This window comes from Rhipicephalus microplus, chromosome X (assembly GCF_043290135.1).
Source record: "Rhipicephalus microplus isolate Deutch F79 chromosome X, USDA_Rmic, whole genome shotgun sequence".
NCBI classification, from domain to species: domain Eukaryota; kingdom Metazoa; phylum Arthropoda; class Arachnida; order Ixodida; family Ixodidae; genus Rhipicephalus; species Rhipicephalus microplus.
In genome coordinates this window covers 473,380,181-473,397,814 of record NC_134710.1, presented here as the reverse complement: position 1 = coordinate 473,397,814, position 17,634 = coordinate 473,380,181, and the positions used below count along the sequence as shown (strand labels likewise).

Here is a 17,634-nt window from a genome sequence, read left to right as displayed (position 1 = left end):
TGACACCTACCTAATCATGCAGAGCACGATAGGGTATTCCCGGTCACAGCTGCACCGTAAGATTCATCATCATTGTCACGCACTTCGGATGAGGCCCCGCCGATCCAACATCGACGTGCGGCAGACTCGCAGGCTTCCACCTTACGCTTCGCCTTGCGACGCCTGAAATGCCTCGAAGTTGTACATGTCAAAGTTATTTGCAGGTCGGTCTACCCGTGCAGGGTTGCACGTGTGGTTATGTATAGGCCTGACCGACGCACTCATAGAGCAGGCATGGACATTTGATTAAACACAAACAAGCATTTATTTAAAAGAAGGATTATATGCAGAAAATACAAAAGTAACACAAGAAAAACACTGATATACGATGAAAAAAACAACTACAAAACAAACAATGCTCTAAAAGAACACTAAAACTGGCACCGACAAAACACACATGCGTGGATTGGTAATAAAGTAATGATGGAATTCAAAAAAAGAGATACAAGGAAATAATTTCGGAGGATCATGCTCGCACTTCCGAATATCTACGTGCGTCGTACCGCGCTAAACTACAATTATTGAAAAGCTTAGAATAATACAAAAACTGTTTAAAAAAGTCACAAAAATGCCATACGGACCAGGCCAGCTCTTGGTTCACGTAGGCGAGTTGACGGGTGCCGCCGAAGATCTCGCCAGCTTAGTAGACGACGGGGGTGCCCGGTAATGCAGCCGTCTGAATACGTTGTGCGGGCCGCTCCATGCTCGTCGTCTACGCGAGCCTCACGACACCGAGGACCATGCTTTTCTCTCGTTGCACTTCAACTGCCGATTTACGATGCAGTCCGAAATCTTTCCGGACGTCCCGCCCCCTCTCGAGATCATTTCTTTTTCCTCGAACATATGTTTCTCCTTTCTCAGTACAGGTGTAGAAAAGACGTGGCGGCGCTGCCACTCCGTCGCCAGTCGCCGGATGTCATCTTCCCAACACAAAAGCACCCTTACTTGGACAAAGGGGTGCGTGGGTGAAACGAAAATAGCAGTCGTTTGTGACATGGCCCCCTGCTCAAGAATATTGCTGCGTAATATTCCAGGAAACCACAAACGCCCACTCTTCGAGAGCTTTCGGTGTTCCGGTCGTTCACCGATGCGTTTTCTTTTTCGCGCACTATTTCACCGACGTGGGTGACACCGCACAGAATCCAAGATGGACCGCACTCCACTGTCATACTACGATGAAAGTCATATATCGCGCCTAGGCCATGGCCACACACATACGAAAAGGAGATAACAAAAGTACTGCACACTTCAAAGCTAAAGCACAGAAGCCTTCTTCAATGCCACATATTCAAACATACACGCTTTAAGCAGTATAGAAAAGTCAATTAGTGACACGCAGCTTTCGAAAAAGATGCACAAGAAAGGAATCTGCATGATCGCCAGTGCGCAGTTCCTGAACTTGCTGCTCACTAAAGCGCTTCATTTCTAAATATTAATAGAAAGGAAAGTCTTGAAAAACATAGCGCCATGTTCATCACACATGCGTACCGTGATATATTTCAATTGTATGACCAACCAGTATTAAAAAAAGCCCAAGTAAATAAAGTAACAATGTCCCTAAAACTAAGTTTTTCTAATTGAACGGGTAATAAGTTGAAACAACAGAACATCGTCTACAAAAAAAAACAGACGACACAAGAAAATCAATGAAATAACTAGCTATTGATCCCACATTTATGGAATGCTCCAAAAGCGAAAGACATAAGTGAACATTGCTTCACAAAAATAAGTCATTTTCCTTTAAGGTTACATTGGCCTTTTGATGTACGCAAATTTTATCCGTGCTCGAGGTGGTCACGCTCTTAGGAGAACCGTTCAAAGCAACCAGGGCAGACAAAACAGTCGACGGCCGCTACCCGGACACCTGTTTCCCGCTAGTTTGCCTCGTGGTAGCAAGCCATCATCGACACCGTGTTCTACGAAAAGGGGTCTCGCGACCACGTCACGTCGTTCAGCCACAATAGGCCCGTTTACATTGACCCGACGAGGGCGCGTTGAGTCGAAATAAACAGGTTTTCTGGACTCACCCTCCCCATGTATTAGCGGACGCGTCGGAGCGGAGAGTCGTCGCGGCGAGTCCCGTCGACCCGAAAACAGGGAGTAGGTTCACCGAACTCGCCGCGCTTAGAAAGGGCATGTATAACCGGTCGCGCTCAGTTGACGGCTCGTGACCTCTCCCGCCTGTCGCGGTCCCCGCTTCCCCTGTCCCCATCACTCCGACGTTGCTCTTTCTCTGTCGGCCGGTACGCGCGCGCTAGGCACGATGACATGCTCGCGGGCTCCACGCACCATGTGGACAGATGATGAAATAACGACATTGCTAGCTTTAGTCAACGAGAAAAAACTGAGTGATTTGCTCGATAGCAAGCGGCAAAAAAATAAGGACATATTCATGGAACTGGAAACAAGTTTGAAGGAACAGGGCCTGACGTGGACGTGGGAACAAACAAGGCCCTGTCGGAAGAATTTGAAGAAAAGCTTACGTAAGCCGATAGAAATTTTACTCAAAAATGTATATTGCATTCCAATTGAAATTACAAGCCCTCAGTTTAAAAGTTAATCGTGTAAGGATCTCACTGTCCAGTCCAAAAGCCACAGAAATCAGATTAGCCAAACAGGGTGAGCGTATGAGGCAAAAGGAACACGGTGCACTTAATTGTGGTGGAACTGTACACTTTGTTCCAACAATTGATGAGGGTCTTTCGTCATTTTCATTTAAAAACTGCTTATTGCTTTCAATTTAAAATTTTCAACGAGGTTCAGGGCGCCGCTTAATTTGTATTAGCGACAAGCCACAACAAGCGACAAGACGCCAACACAACCATTAAGTACAGCTGGTGCAAACTGAGAAAAAATACCACGACAGCCATCGCAGTGGCGGAGCGACAACTGCGTAAACAACCGCAGCCCACAGCGGCGAGAGGCGAGAGCGCAGGCTTGGAGGAGCTAAAACCGGTACCGGAAGACGGGCTTTCGGCTCGCCTCGACGCAAAGCGTCGCTGTGATCACCGCTCACCTCAACTCGTCCGTGCGAGTTCATATAAACTCGGGCGCGTCGAGGTAAGCTGAACCCGCCACTCAACTCAGCCCGCCCCCGTCGCGTCCATGTACACGGGCCTAATGCGCTTCTTCTCCGTGCATTCTACTCCTCGAGCACAAGAATGAAGTGGTGGGGGTTGGCTCCTCCGAGCTTCACGAAAAATTGCCTGTCTCAACCCTTTACCCTTCGGGTGGTTTGGAGCATGAGGACGCGCTCGCCTCGCGAATGTCACAACGCACAAACGAATGTTTCGTTGCATTGTTTGAACTTTGCCAGCTTTTTTTCCTGGTTTGCATTACACTCTTCTTTTCTTCTTTTGCGGGGTCATTTTCTTTTTGCAAGTAGCCCAGTGCTCGGTTTAGATAAGTCTTTTTGCGTTATTTGCAGAGCAGGAATAGTGTTGTCGGCGTCGATCACTGCACTGTCCACAAAACTGGGGTGATCTGCACTCAAATGATCAACGACTGGAGTAGTGTACAGCTTAGCCGACTGTTGTACAATGTAGGCGTCTTGCTCAGGGCTGCACCACTGGCACCCAGGAGGGCTATTTGTCGCTACATTGTCCAGCTCACAGTGAGCGTCAGCACACGTCTCTGACCAACAGTCACTGCAGGGGTTCTTGCCTTTTGGGCCAGTAGCACTGGGAACTTTATAACTGGTAGATGCCATGACGACGAACAAACACAGGGAGTGTGTCAAGTCAATTACACATGGCCATCCTTTCTCAGCAAGACTCTCCCGCCACAGCCTCTCGTCGCCATCACTGCCTTCGGGGGCCTTTGTGGCCACAACTCTGTAAGGAACTGGCTGTTCACATCACACGTACTATCTTTTTCTCCGGCTGACAGATCGGCGCATTAGGGCTATTTGTAAATTTCTTGCCTAGTATCCCTGGCCTCAAGCACGCGCCGTGTACTTTCAGTTTTCTGGCGCAATAGCTGAACATAATCCTGGTATGACTGCTTGTTCAGGCCACAGTTGGTCACGCTACTGGGCGTTCTAGCGGCTAAGCTGGGACCAGTTTGCATAGTGAGCGGTCCTAATCTCAAGCGCGCTTTCGCATCTTGTTTTCTTAGTCTGGACCGCTCTTTTTTTCGTTACATCTCGAATTGCATATTTTGCATGTACCACTTTCGTTCAGCATCACGTTCCTCTTTCCATTTATTTCGTTCTTTTTTGACAAAATCAAACAACGCAATGCCTACAAAACCAAAGGCTTTGCCTCGTTCAATTAACTCATCAAATTTCGTGTCGTTCATTACTATAAACCGTTGTCAACAAACAGAGCAATAACAGGATGGCTACATACTGCACGCTGAGAGTTACATCAGTCTCCCAGACATCACCACATGATTGACTAGTCCTGTCGTGGATGCCAGATAATGTCACACACTTCGGGTGAGGCCCCGCCGAACTAACATCGGCGTGTGGCAGACTCGCAGGCTTCCACTTTGAGCTTTGACCTGCGACGCCCGAAGAGCCTCGAAGTGGCACATCTCAAATTTATTGGCAGGTCGGTCAAACCATGCGGGTTCACACGTGTGGTGATGTATGGGCCCGACCGACGCACTCATTGAGCAGACACGGACATTTTACTAAACACAAAAAGCTTTTATTTAAAGCGAGGACAATTGCAAAGAGTTGATAAACATTAACTTAAGCGTAAACAATGAATAATCGCGCGATAGAAAACAACAGCTATATAACAAACTATGTTCTGAAAGAACACTATATACAAGAGGCACAGACAAAATAAAATACGTGGAATGATAATAAAATTAGAACATGATGAAACTGAAGCAGATACATAGAAAGTGTACAAGAAAACGATCATGGTCGTGCGTCTGAATTTCTAAGTGTGACGCAGCGCACGCAACCACAATTTTTGAAAGGCTGGGAATAACACAATTACAGTTTAAAAAACGTCACAAAAAGGTCCATGTATACGAACCAGGCCAGATTTTGTTACACGTAGAAAAATTGACGGGTGCCGCTGAAGATCTCGCCAGCTTAGTAGACGACGAGGGTGCCCGGTAATGCAGCCGCCTGAATACGTTGCGCGGGCCGCTCCATGCTCGTCGTCTACGCGAGCCTCGCAATACAGAGGACTACGATTTCCGCTCTTTGCACGTTAACTGCTGATTTACGATGCAGCCCGACATCTTACGGGACTTCCCGTCCCCCACGAGGTCACTTCTTTTTCATCGAACGCATGTTTCTTCTTTCGGTACAGGTGCAGGGAAGACGCGGTTGCGCCGCCGCTGCGTCACCAGTCACCTGATGTCATCTTCCCAAAACAAAAGCGCTCTTCCTTGGACGATGGGGCGCGCGGGTGAAACAAAAGTTGCCGTCGTTTGTGACAATCACATAAAAGTAGTCTCTCGATATGATCTTGAAGATGGGCTTTCAGGACAAAAATGTCGCAGTGATTCATGTGCAGACAAAAACTTAGGGTGCTTGAATGGTTTCCTCTCGCTCGCCCCTCCGTACAGGGTGGGGACGACCGCGTCGTCTGATACTGCGTCTGCCATTACATGTCTGACCCCAAATGGAGCACACTGCCTGCGCACGTGTATGAGAAGAGTTTGAGAAGAGTTTATTGCGATCAAGGGCATTTCGCGCTATAAAAGACAGTCTGAATACGTGTGTCTGGGCTTGGAGACTGAAGAATAAATCTACAATATTTCAGGAGTCGCACGCCATTTCTTGTTACCTATACTCACCGAACTCATCAGTGGCCATGGAGTATGCCAGCTGCTTGATAGTGCTCTCATTGTACGTGTGAAACTTACTTCATCTTCCTTTTTTCACCGCCTTGCGTGCTCTCGCAGCTCTGAATAATCTTGAGAAAATGAGATTCAGATTTGTTACATGGCTATATTTCCCTTATTGCTGATGGAGGTAGTGAAAAAGCGTCAACATGCACCAAACCTCTCATTTTTCTATGACAGCTGAGAAAAAAAAGTGTTACTCCATTAAAAATACAAGGTAAAATGGAATAATAACAATGTTGTTGATGCCGTATAGCTGTTGTGTTTCTGAACTTTGCATAGATATATCTAAGCACACGATCTAATCAGCCGAGAAGTATCCCTATCGTATTCCGCCTCTGTGACGCTGTGTTGGTATTGCTTCGACAACAATAATATTAACTTACCATAAAAGTCTTCCAAAGATCGCAACATTAGTCAGCTTGAAGATCACAATGCTGCTTTTATTGGTGCATGTGACATTGCATCCCAAATTAGAAAAATGTCTGTGAACTCAACGAGAAGGAGGATGAGGAAGGAAGGAAATGGAGGTTAGCCAGCTCACTAGAAACTCAAAATACTTCAATCAAACGATTAAATGTTCTGAAAGAAAAAAAATAATGATGAAGTTTATAAGCAATTGGTCAAGTTCAACCGGTCATAAAAGGCTTGCCAAAGCACATGTCTTGCTTCTGTGCACCTGTAAGTCCGTTTTAAACCATGAATTGTCGGGCTTCGCTTAGCATAAAAAAATTATTAGAGAAGCACAGTATACCGCAATGTTTTAATGAATTTCACAAATTGCAATAAAGGGATGAAAAATACTTTTCAGGGAATGCGCAATTTACAAACAAGCAGCCTATTTAGTCTATACATATAGTGCCTGAAAATTGCTAGCAGCCTCAAATACTGCGGCCACACCACATGTTTTCACGGCGGTGCGTTTAGAGATCGCAAAAGAAAAGAAAAGCTACAACTTAGACGTGAAGCGTTTTTAGCACTGAAAAAGTGACCCACAGACACGTATACATATTTGTAAAAATACATTTAAAAGTTTTCGACGAGAAAAGAACACGTGTCGGGATACTCACACTGCATACACATGAAGACTTCGTAGGCTACCACTTGTTTCGCCTAATCTCCACGATTCATTGCAGCCCTTTTTTCGTGCTCTGTCAGAAAATGGTAGAGTTTCCAATAATTTCTGGAGTTGTTTGTGCACATGGGCACGCAACACCAAGGCATTTTACTAAAAAGGAACTGACTGAGTGGCCACAGATCCTTCTTCGCTACCGTCACTATATGAAAAGCGAGATCTGCAATGGCGGCGATCGTTGGGAAAAACCGGTCGTGGCGGCGAGCACCCCGTCAAACAATGTCCTCACCCGACACGGAGCGGCGGGCGAGGAAAACCATTCAGGTGCCCTACGACAACTGTAACACTGACGACAAAACAGTCCGCATCAGTGCACAACAATCGTCACTGTGCTTCATCCACTATCCTCGCGATCAAGTAAGCGTCACGCGGCCAAATGGGTGCGTCATGGCACTCGTCAAAACCGGTGCGTTCTCAACTGGTGATGCTATCGTGAAGCAAACTTGCAGCTACTTTTCGATCACCAAGTTTGTGTCACACGCGGCGTCGTTCAGATACTAGAAGGCTGAGGAGCCGTGTTTATCACCAATTTCACCACGGAAGACAAGCTCCTGAAAAAGGGCAAGACGATCACTTACATAGAAGACTGCCAAATTAAGCGACGCTTTAATGCCCCTCGACTCATCTTGAATAGAAGCTTCGATGACAATCAGGTGAATTTTCTCTTGACCCGACTTACTTCCAAGAAAGCGGGAGAAGTGATATATTGTCGCGAGAGGAAACGATAGACAGGAATTCGAAGTGGACGACTGTTTACTCAGCCACAGCAGCCAATAACTTCTTCGCTCTCCTCTTCTGCCACCAACACAGCGTGGCATTACCCTCTCCACAAAAAAAAGAAGCATCGCATGAATGCCTAAAAACAATGAAAGGTAGTCAGAAATGTCTGTGTTCATTGAAAATAGAAAGGGCGAGGTGAAAAAAAAAGAAGCGAGAAAAGAATGATACCCCCCCCCCCAAAAAAAAAAAACGGGTCGAAAAATAATTTTCAATTCTGGATAAATCCGTGACATACCAAATGAATCGGGTTTGGCGAAACCAGCTGTCTGGTCGGCTCCTAAAATCAAGTTCTAGCTATTAGTGTCTACTTTGTTGTTAATTCTTTTTTCACACTGTCTAAATCTTTGGTTTATTTCTTTTTTTTAACATACTGTCTTCACTATACAACTCCCCCAACCCCCCCTTTTTTTGTTGTAAGCAATAATGCAGTTATCGTCCGTATGAGACTATATGTTCTCTTGGCTAATCCCCCAGAGTGGGTATGAGCCATGGATTAGAGGATACAAACAAACAAACAAACAAATGTACGATTGTCTAGAAAGCACGTGCCACATCACAAAGCTCTTGATTTGCAGTAAACGCGAATAGTACGGCTTCATCTTGGATACGTGAACCACATCAGAGGAGCGTGGTTTACGAGAACGGTGCCACGTGTCTACTGGGACAACTTCGTAGTTCACTTCCCCGAGGCGATCAATAACTCGAGAGGGTCCGAAGTACCGACATAAAAAATTTTCTGAGTGTCCACGTTGACGTATAGGAGTCCAAACCAAGACTAGGTCACTGGGTTCGTATAATAATGCTCTACTGTATGTGTTGTACTCGCGAGCATCTTGATTTTGCAGCGATAAAATGCGAAAGCGCGCCAGCTGCCGGGCGACTTTGGTACGCTGAAAAAATACATCTGCGTCCGGGGTAATCATGACCGGCAGAGTTGGTAGCAGCATGGTGTCAAGCATTGTGATGAAGTCGCGGCCGTAAACCAGATGAAAAGAAGCAAATCCGGTCGTTTTCTGCAGTGCCGTATTGTAGGCAGATGTTATATATGGGAGGATTTCGTCCCAATTCTTCTGATCCTTGGCGACATACATCGAAAGCATATCTGCACTGGTTTTGATAAGGCGTTTGGTTAACCCGTTAGCCTGTGGGTGGTACGCAGTTGCTGTTCAGTGCGTCGTGCCACTGAGCAACAGGATCACTCGGAGCAACTGTGCCGTAAAAGCAATACCACGATCTGTGATGACGACAGCGGGAGGACCGTGGCGGAGAACGATGTTCTTGATAAAAAAGTCAGCCACATCAGGCGTTTGTGTCTCGCAGTATCTGGTCAAGTAGTTGGTGGCAACCACAATTAGCGGTTACCAGCCGTAGACTTTGGAAATGGGCCGAGTAAATCCATCCCGACGTTTTCAAAAGGTGCGTGAGGGGGTTGTAAAGGCTGAAGCAGACCGGCTGGTTTTGTCGTTGGATTTTTGCGGCGCTGGTAAGCAGTGCATGTCTTGATGTACTGCTGAATGGTTTTTGTAAGTTTCCGCCAGTAGTATTTCTCTTTGATCCGCACCAGAGTACGCGCAAAGCCAAGATGCCATGACGATGGCTCGTCGTGACAAGCACGCAAAATAGCATCGCGGAGAGCAGCAGTAACTACAAGGAGATGCACAGTTTTTGTTGGATGAAAGTTGCACTTGTAGAGGATGTCTTGGCGTAGACAGAAAGATGACCAATCACGCGCAAACTGACGGGGGGGGGGGGTTGTGATCGACGTCCCTCAAGGTATTCAATCAGTGGTTGTAGTTCTAAATATTCGTGTTAATGCTCAGCCACGTTTAATCATGCGAGAATGGCAAGGCAGCTGAAGTCTTCATCCTTGTCTTCTGCAGCGATCTCGGCGGTTGCGCTAGAAAGACAGTCAGCGTCGGTGTGTTGCTGGCCAGAATTGTAAACCATCGTTCTATCGAATTATTGTAACCGAAGGCTCCATCTTGTGAGAGGGCCTAAAAGATCATTCAGATTCGCTAGCCAGCAGAGAGAGTGGTGGTCACTGACAATTCGGAAGGGGCGTCCATACAAGTAGGGCCTGAATTTCGTTATGGCCCATACAACCGCCAGACATTCTTTTTCAGTCGTCAAGTAGTTCTTCTCCGCAGATGACAACGTGCGCCTAGCGTAGGCGATGACGCGTTTTACTCCATCTTGATATTGCACGAGAATAGCTCCGAGGCCAAGGTTGCTCGCGTCAATGCGGACTTCAGTATCTAATTCGTTGTCGAAATGATTAAGAATCAGCGGCGTTTGTAGGCGTTTGTAGGCGTTCTTGAAGGTCGCGGGAACCGTCGAATTGTTTGGGACCCATGATGAAGGCGATGTCGTCCTTGACGAGTTGTTGTAGAGGGTCGGCGATTTTCGAAAACTTCGGCACGAAGCGGCAGTAATAAGCACAAAGGCCAAGAAAGTGGCGTGCATCATGCTTTGTTCTCGGTATCGGGAACAAAGCAACTGCCATAGCTTTCTCAGGGTCGGAGCAAACACCACTGCTGCTGACAATGTGGCCAAGGAATTTGAGTTCCTCATACCCAAAATAACACTTTTCCGGTTTCAGAGAGAAAGGCTGGCAGTGCGACCAGCCAGAAGAACCGCCTCAAGCCGCTCAATGTGCTGTTCAAAAGTCGTAGAAAAAACGACTACGTCATCTAAATACACTAAACAAGAGTGACACTTCAGGTCACATAAAACTGTGCCCATCATTTGTTGAAATGTGGCTGGAGCGGAGCACAGGCCAAAAGCGAGAAGTGTAAATTCATACAGACCGTCAGGTGTCATAAACACTGTTCTTTCTCGGCCCCATTCATCGACTTCAATCTGACAATATCCGCTACGGATATCCACGGAAGAGAAATAACGGGCGTGCCGTAGGCGATCCAAATAGTCATCAATGCGGGGTATACGTCGTTTTTTGTTATGTTGTTCAGTTTGCAGCAGTCGACGCAAAATCGCAGAGAACCATCTTTCTTTTTCACCAGAACAACTGGTGACGCCCAAAGACTAGTGGATGATTGATTTACGTCGTCGTCGAGCATTTGTTTCACTTGGTGACGGATGGCATCCTGCTCATTCTGCGACACACGGTAAGCGTTTTGGCGCACGGGTTGGACGTTGGGCTCAGTGATAATTCTGTGCTTCATTAGAGGAGTCTGCCGGACTTTCGACGTAGTGGTAAAACAGTCACTAAAGAATGAGAGGAGACTGATGAGCCTTACCCTCTTAGGTTGTTCTAACTCGCGAATGACGCTAAGGTGAATAGTCACGTCAGTATCGCTGTTGTTCTCAGTCGAGATTGTCGTAATTAAAGAGAGAGAGAGAGAGAGAAAAAAAAAGACTTTATTCACAGGATCCGGCGTGGGGTAGGTGCCAGCGTCGAAGGGCGCGGTCTACCCTTCTAATCTTCTAGTCTATGCAATCCTAGAAACACTGGGCCAAGAACCCGAGGGTTGAACCTGAGCCGACAGAGGATAACACTGTCGGAGGATACTGCTAGAGACAGAGGATACTGCTAAAATTATAATTCCTTTTTTTCTGGCCCGAAAACATGCTCGTTGCCGCCGATGTGATGAACGATTTTTTCATTTGTGCCACAGTCAGACAACTTTTCTCGAGCGGTAGACAGTCCCTTTAAGCTGCAAGTGGATTTGGGTACGTTACAGGTGAAGGGCACTATCCGATTATTCGCATTCCGAGAGGCAGTGGCGTTGTTGATGAAAGAGGAAGTGGTTGCTTTGCTCACGGTAGCGGATTGGCTTTCCGAGGGAGCTTGCACAGTATACCGAAGCTTCTCATGTGCGCATTGAGCATTGAACGAAGAGTGTCAGAACGGGAAGGATGGACAGCGTTCCCGGCCACAGGAGGCTGCGCTCTGTCCTGGCGGCGTCGGTGTATACCAAGGGAGCCTGACTGGCGTGGCCTAGATGCTCACCAGTTAAAAGAGTCTTGGCCACGGTATTCATGTCACGGAAACCGTGCGTGACGTAACCAAATGGCAGAAGCCCATGTACCTTCTCAGAGAAAGGTGGCATCAAGATGCTTGTCAGATTGTACCCCGGAACAACAGAAGAGGCATTGGCACCGTCCTCGAGTGATTCGTGGAGTAGGGGAGCAGCGGTCTGGTTGTGGAGCCCATGATTTAGGAAGCCTGAATGGCGTTGCTAGGATGAATATACCAGTGTTGCCGATGACCCGCGAGGACACGTGGCTTCAGCTTCTATGTTCGGGTGACATTGTATGCTGCGCTGTTTTAATGCAAAGACAGCACCCGTTCCTGGGCCGGTCATGCTGCTGATGATGATGATAATGCCTCAAGCATGACTCATACGCACTTAGTAGGATAGGCCAAGAATAGGTTATATGAATTTGTAGGCAATTCAATGAATAAAGAAGCGTGACAAAATGATAAAAAAACCTACCTAAAGGGTCGTGAAACCTTCTCAAATATTTTAAACTACGTGTGTTTTCAGAATTCTGGCAGTCCATTCAATACTATACCTCGATTCGTTTGATTGTCTGTACTCAATTAATACATAAAAAGCGTGATTTCGGTTTCCCAGCTCACGTTCCCGTCAACTTTGCAGCTGATGTGACTTTAAGACAGCCGATGAAGTTTCTTCCTCCACTACGGCGTCTCTCATAATCTGATGGTGGTTTTGGGACGTTAAACCCCACATATCAATTAATCAATGAAGCTTCTTTGTCAGTGACAAAACATGGTGACACAGCGATGTTTTCGAGCCTTAGTTGACCAAGGTTCGTAGCAGCATAGTGTTTGGCGCCGTCAACACCATCTGACTTTGCCGAACTACAACCGAACTACAAGTGGCAGTATATAGGTGTCTGTGCTTCAACGCCGTCAGCTTGAGCGGAGTCGGCTCAAAAACACGGCAGCGATGGCGGTGACGACGGCGAAGAAGCCTCTGCCCTGCATGCACTCGAGACTGTATGGCAGAACCTCCGCTTGCGGAAGCCCCGACCACGAGTTTCCAATCTGTATACCCATACTATCGGGGGACATCGTGGTTGATTGCTCGAAACAGTGCTCAGCGCTGTGGCTCGCTGGGCAGCTTGTGAGAACGAACGTTGTTTGCACTTTGATAAGTTTTGCGTGCGGCATGGTCTGACGACGCCCACGGCTGATGTAGCAAGGACTAAGCGCTGGACACATAGTGCAATTCAGTGTCCGATCCGGTGTGCGACGCCGCACGCAGCTTACGACGATTCCCGAGACATGGGGCGAACGAGCCCTCAGCGTTCAGGCTGCGCCCACGTAAGGCATCTCAGCTTGCGCACTCTGAAGACATTGTTCCCTCTTACAAAATAAACAACCTCACATAGTCATGGTTCGTTGCCTAATAACATTGCTAAAGAAGCTACGCCTTCGCGAGTGACAAACATCGCCACAGCCCGCATTCAATCCCGACTCCGAGCGTAGACCTAGGAAGGCCGACGTTCTCGGTAGCGCCGCTCGCTTTTCAACGTGAGCTCATTGTCGAGCACTTCTTTTTACCAACACAATTAATACTTGTACACTTACATACAATGCTTTACCCGTGCAACTAGCTTTGTCGACGAACTCGATCTATAGAGCAAAGGTGGCAACGAAGCTGGCCGATTCGCCAAGACGGCCGGTGTCACTGTTTGTTTACCTGTGAAATGGCCTTCCATTACGGCTTGATATCTCGTTGTTAGTTCGGAAACGGACGTTGCCTTGCAGAAATACCACACATCAAGCATTACTTCATTCAATCATCAGTTGTTTCCTATTAGGAACAACTGATGATTGAATAAAACAGGAACAGTTTATCGAACGAAAAAAGCTTGCGATGGGTGCCCACCAGTGGCGCCCCTTGTCACGCTCCCGCGCTACCATTGGCCACGGCCATCAGACTGGTGCAGTGGCCGCGCGGCTGCATTCAGCAAGTAGGATGCTTGCTCGGCAGATCACTCATTTTAATTGCACAGCATACAACTCAAAGCGCAAAAATGGCTTCAATATGTTTTCCTTTCTAGGTTTCTATAAATTACTTTGGAGAAATATAAAGCTAGTGCTGTGTTTTTAACTTGTCTTAATATCTCTTGATGTGACGTTTCACTGAAGTCACATATTAGTGCCTATAGCGGCCGATGGTCACGCATGGTGGCTAGCGATCTCAAAAAAAACTGCGACTTCTAACGGTCGTCTATATTTAAAAATGAATATTGTGCCGAAATATTTCGGAAATGGAATGTCCAATTCCTATTAAATAAAGAGAAATCGAAACCGGGAAGTTTCAATTTTGTTTTACGAACCCTTTGAAAACAGAGAGTGCAATATTCTACTTTGCCTTTCTCTGTATCGCCTGCAATCACCGCACTCCCAACCGCAGTATTGTTCTTCGTCGCCACAATATATATATATATATATATATATATATATATATATATATCAATATATATATATATATATCAATATATATATATATCAATATATATATATATATATATATATATATATATATATATATATATATATATAGCCTGCTGACAATTACTAAGGTCAGTGCGATACTTGAAAGAAAGAATTCGTTATATTCGGCATTTTAAGAAACTACCTTTCCAGTGATATTATACTTTTCTACTTGACTGAGTGGTCCAGTGTCAGACAGGGTCTTAATTTCAGATGTCTCATACTTAAAATATACCCTTTTGGAGCAAAAGGTGAACTTCATACTACTAAGCAGAACACAAAAAGAAAGGATAAGATGCAAAACAGAGAATAAAAGTCAGCCTTTCACTCTGAATTCTACGCTCGAGTTTTGCCCTGCAACATCCCGTCCTTCCCTCAGTAACAACTCGGGGTAGCATTGCTAAATGTGCAATGAAATTATGGCAGGAAAGCAGCTAGGAATCATATGAAACAATTTATGTGCCGAAACTATAGTTGTTATGACCATGGTTTATGACTTAGCGCTGGTTTAGATGTACCTTAGTTTGAATCAAGCACGTACAGAGTTTTACTCGTTTTTCATATGACACTGCATTTTCTGTTCTTATATGAATAAAGAATTGCCCCAATTTTCTTATAAATATTTTAACAGAAACAATAATTCGGGTCTTTTACACAGCTGTGCAAATCAGCCCATCTTGAATTTCTATAGAAGAGTTCGAGCAGCAGGTGGATTTCGCAAACCAGCACTCGACTCTCGCGAAAAGCAACGCCTGCCGATCTGAGATATGAACACAACACCCGCCAGTGGAGCAATGCGGAAATGAGGTGTCCATCCTTCGAGGGACGAGTTGCCCTGAGTACCTTAGATTCATTAATTTTAATTCGATACTAAATTCAGTTGAACCGTGTTGCAGTTTCAGTGTCGCTGTTACTATTGCATGACTCGATGTTGTTGTTTTTTCACTCGGTGCTCTCACTATCGAACAGCAGAATCAGTGACTTGTCGACTTATTCATGTCGCCCGCTATTACCACCAAAATAATTGACCACAGGCTGCACCCGCCCCAGCGCGGTGGTCTAGTGGTTAAGGTACTCAGCTGCTGACGTGCTCGTCACGGGATCAAATCCCAGATGCGGCGGCTGCATTTCCGATGGAGGCGGAAATGCTGTAGGCCCATCTGCTCACATTTTGGCACATGTTAAAAACTCCAGGTGGTCGAAATTTTTGTAGCCTCTCATAACGGCATCTCTTATAGTCGTATGGAGTTTTCAAGACGTCGAACCCCACACATCAATCAAATCAGGCTGCGCCCTTTAACAAACAAGCCTTTTAAAGGAATTAAGTCCCGCCAAGTTGCAGTCCACTCTATCAATTTCGGCGAAGCAACTTTTCCTGCTCCACCGAGTGACTGCCACTCTGAATCCACTCCGACTTCTGTGTTGGAACGTTTACCTCCCACCGTCACTCTGTCATTGAAACACACTTGCTCCAAAACAACCAGAAAATTTGCTCCCCCAATGGAGTTCAACGACACTCTGTGTCTGGATTTGGCTCTACTACAGGAAAAAAAAGCCGCAAAATAAGAATGGCAACTCCACATCCACAACAAGCATCGAGATGGTGACAATGTTCGCATGCCTTGAAGAGCTGCCGCAAGTGTCAGCAACTTCATTTTTTTATTGTCTAAATAAAGAACGCGCCCGCCTTGAAAGCGGCGTTGCAAAAGGGACACTGCAAGGCCCGCCACACATGAATTCCACTCAAAGAAGCGTGCTTTAGACACGAGCGCTGCTTTGGAGGGAATATGCCTTTTGGTGTTTTCTGCTTTCTCTTATACCTGCCTTGCTTGGGAGAGGCTATGGCGCATACCTCGCATAATCTATAAGACCTTCAGCAAAAAAAAAAAAATGGTTACCCAAAAGAAAATTAAATAGCCATGAAAATACTATTAGTAAATCAAGCTGTTTCTCGATCTCTGCTTAGACAAGTCTTAGTGTACGTGTCACTTCCACAGGTTTTAAAAGATAGCATCCTGTATAGGTTCGATATCGCTCAAATGCCGGCGTTTTTTGTGTTTCAAGTTTTGGTTCGACAGCCATGAGTACATTTTTGTTTTCTTCAATCGGGTGCACTTTCAGCAGCTGTACACGCAAGTAGATTGACCCCAGAAGGACAAATACAAATACTGAGAAAAAAGACGTAAGCGTTCTTTTTCACTTTCGCAGACACTCCAGAGAGCAAGGCTCGGAGAGCCGTGTTCTGTACCACCAAGAACGGCGAGAAGGACAGAAAGAAGCTGCGACGGCGCCGCACTGCGTTCACCCAAGCACAGCTGGCCTTCCTCGAGGCGAAGTTCCGCTACCAAAAGTATTTGAGCGTCTCCGATCGTGGATCAGTGGCCAAGGCTCTCAGGCTCACCGAGACGCAGGTCAAGACTTGGTACCAGAACAGGAGGTATCCGGCCAACACTAATCGTGTGATAGTTTTATTATGTTTAAAGTAGAAATTTTCAAGTATTCCATTCAAATACTTTCTGTTTTTTTTTATCAGCACGACATTTTTACCATTCGAGGTATTTGAACACCTCAAGATACTGAACCTAATCACCATTTCTTGGTAGTACAAAAGCCGCACCATGAACTTCGAAGATGCTTGAGCTTTGCTTTCAGGAGCAGAATGCGATAGCGTAATCGTAGCCCGTGTGCATCGCCTTCTCAGCTGCTAGGCTAGCATAAGTTCTGCATGCATGCCTCTAACATGCCGCAACGAGACAGGTATTTGTACGCGTACAATTGGCAGTTTCTAACTATCCTAGAATGCCTACTGCAGGTGTAGTCGCGCCGTGCTCACTACGCCGTAATCCTTTTTGCGAATCAGCGAAAAGCCCTAAGGCGACAGGCGAACCTACGTAGCTGCTTACTTTGTTTATGCTTTAGCCACCGCCGGTTTTTTATACTGTGGAAAGTGAAAAGGTGAGGAGGCAGAGGGGCTACTTGCCACTCACACGCCTCTCTTTTGGGTGTAACTACGAAGACAAGACCTGTTGGGATAAAATTTTTGCCCGCATGGAAACAATAAACAACATGCGTCAAAGACACATTTTAAGCAGCTGTACGTCAGCGCATGTCTAATAAGTAGCCTCGCTTATGCCTTTTTTGCAATTCTCTTCTTAATGGCTGTCGATGACGGGCCTTGTGTTGCACAGATGCATACGGGAACCCTGAGGCAGGTACATGTGGTATCATCTAGATGTGACTTACAAGCAGGAAATTCGATGGGATGAGCTTTACTGACTGATTGATTAATTTATATGTGCGGTTTAACGTCCCAAAACCACCATAAGATTATGAGTGACGTCGTAGTGTAGGGCTCCGGAAATTTCGACCACCTAGGGTT

The 17,634-nt window shown here is 46.1% G+C and overlaps 1 protein-coding gene across 1 annotated transcript in view; it reads left to right on the top strand.

Annotated features, from left to right (window-relative positions):
* The window catches only part of LOC119161755 (T-cell leukemia homeobox protein 2), a 155,324-nt gene that overhangs the window by 119,783 nt on the left and 17,907 nt on the right, over positions 1 to 17,634 (top strand). Inside the window, exon 3 of the mRNA XM_075876229.1 lies at positions 16,464 to 16,692. Within this exon, the coding sequence (XP_075732344.1) occupies positions 16,464 to 16,692 (229 nt within the window). The remainder of the gene's footprint in view (positions 1 to 16,463; positions 16,693 to 17,634) is intronic.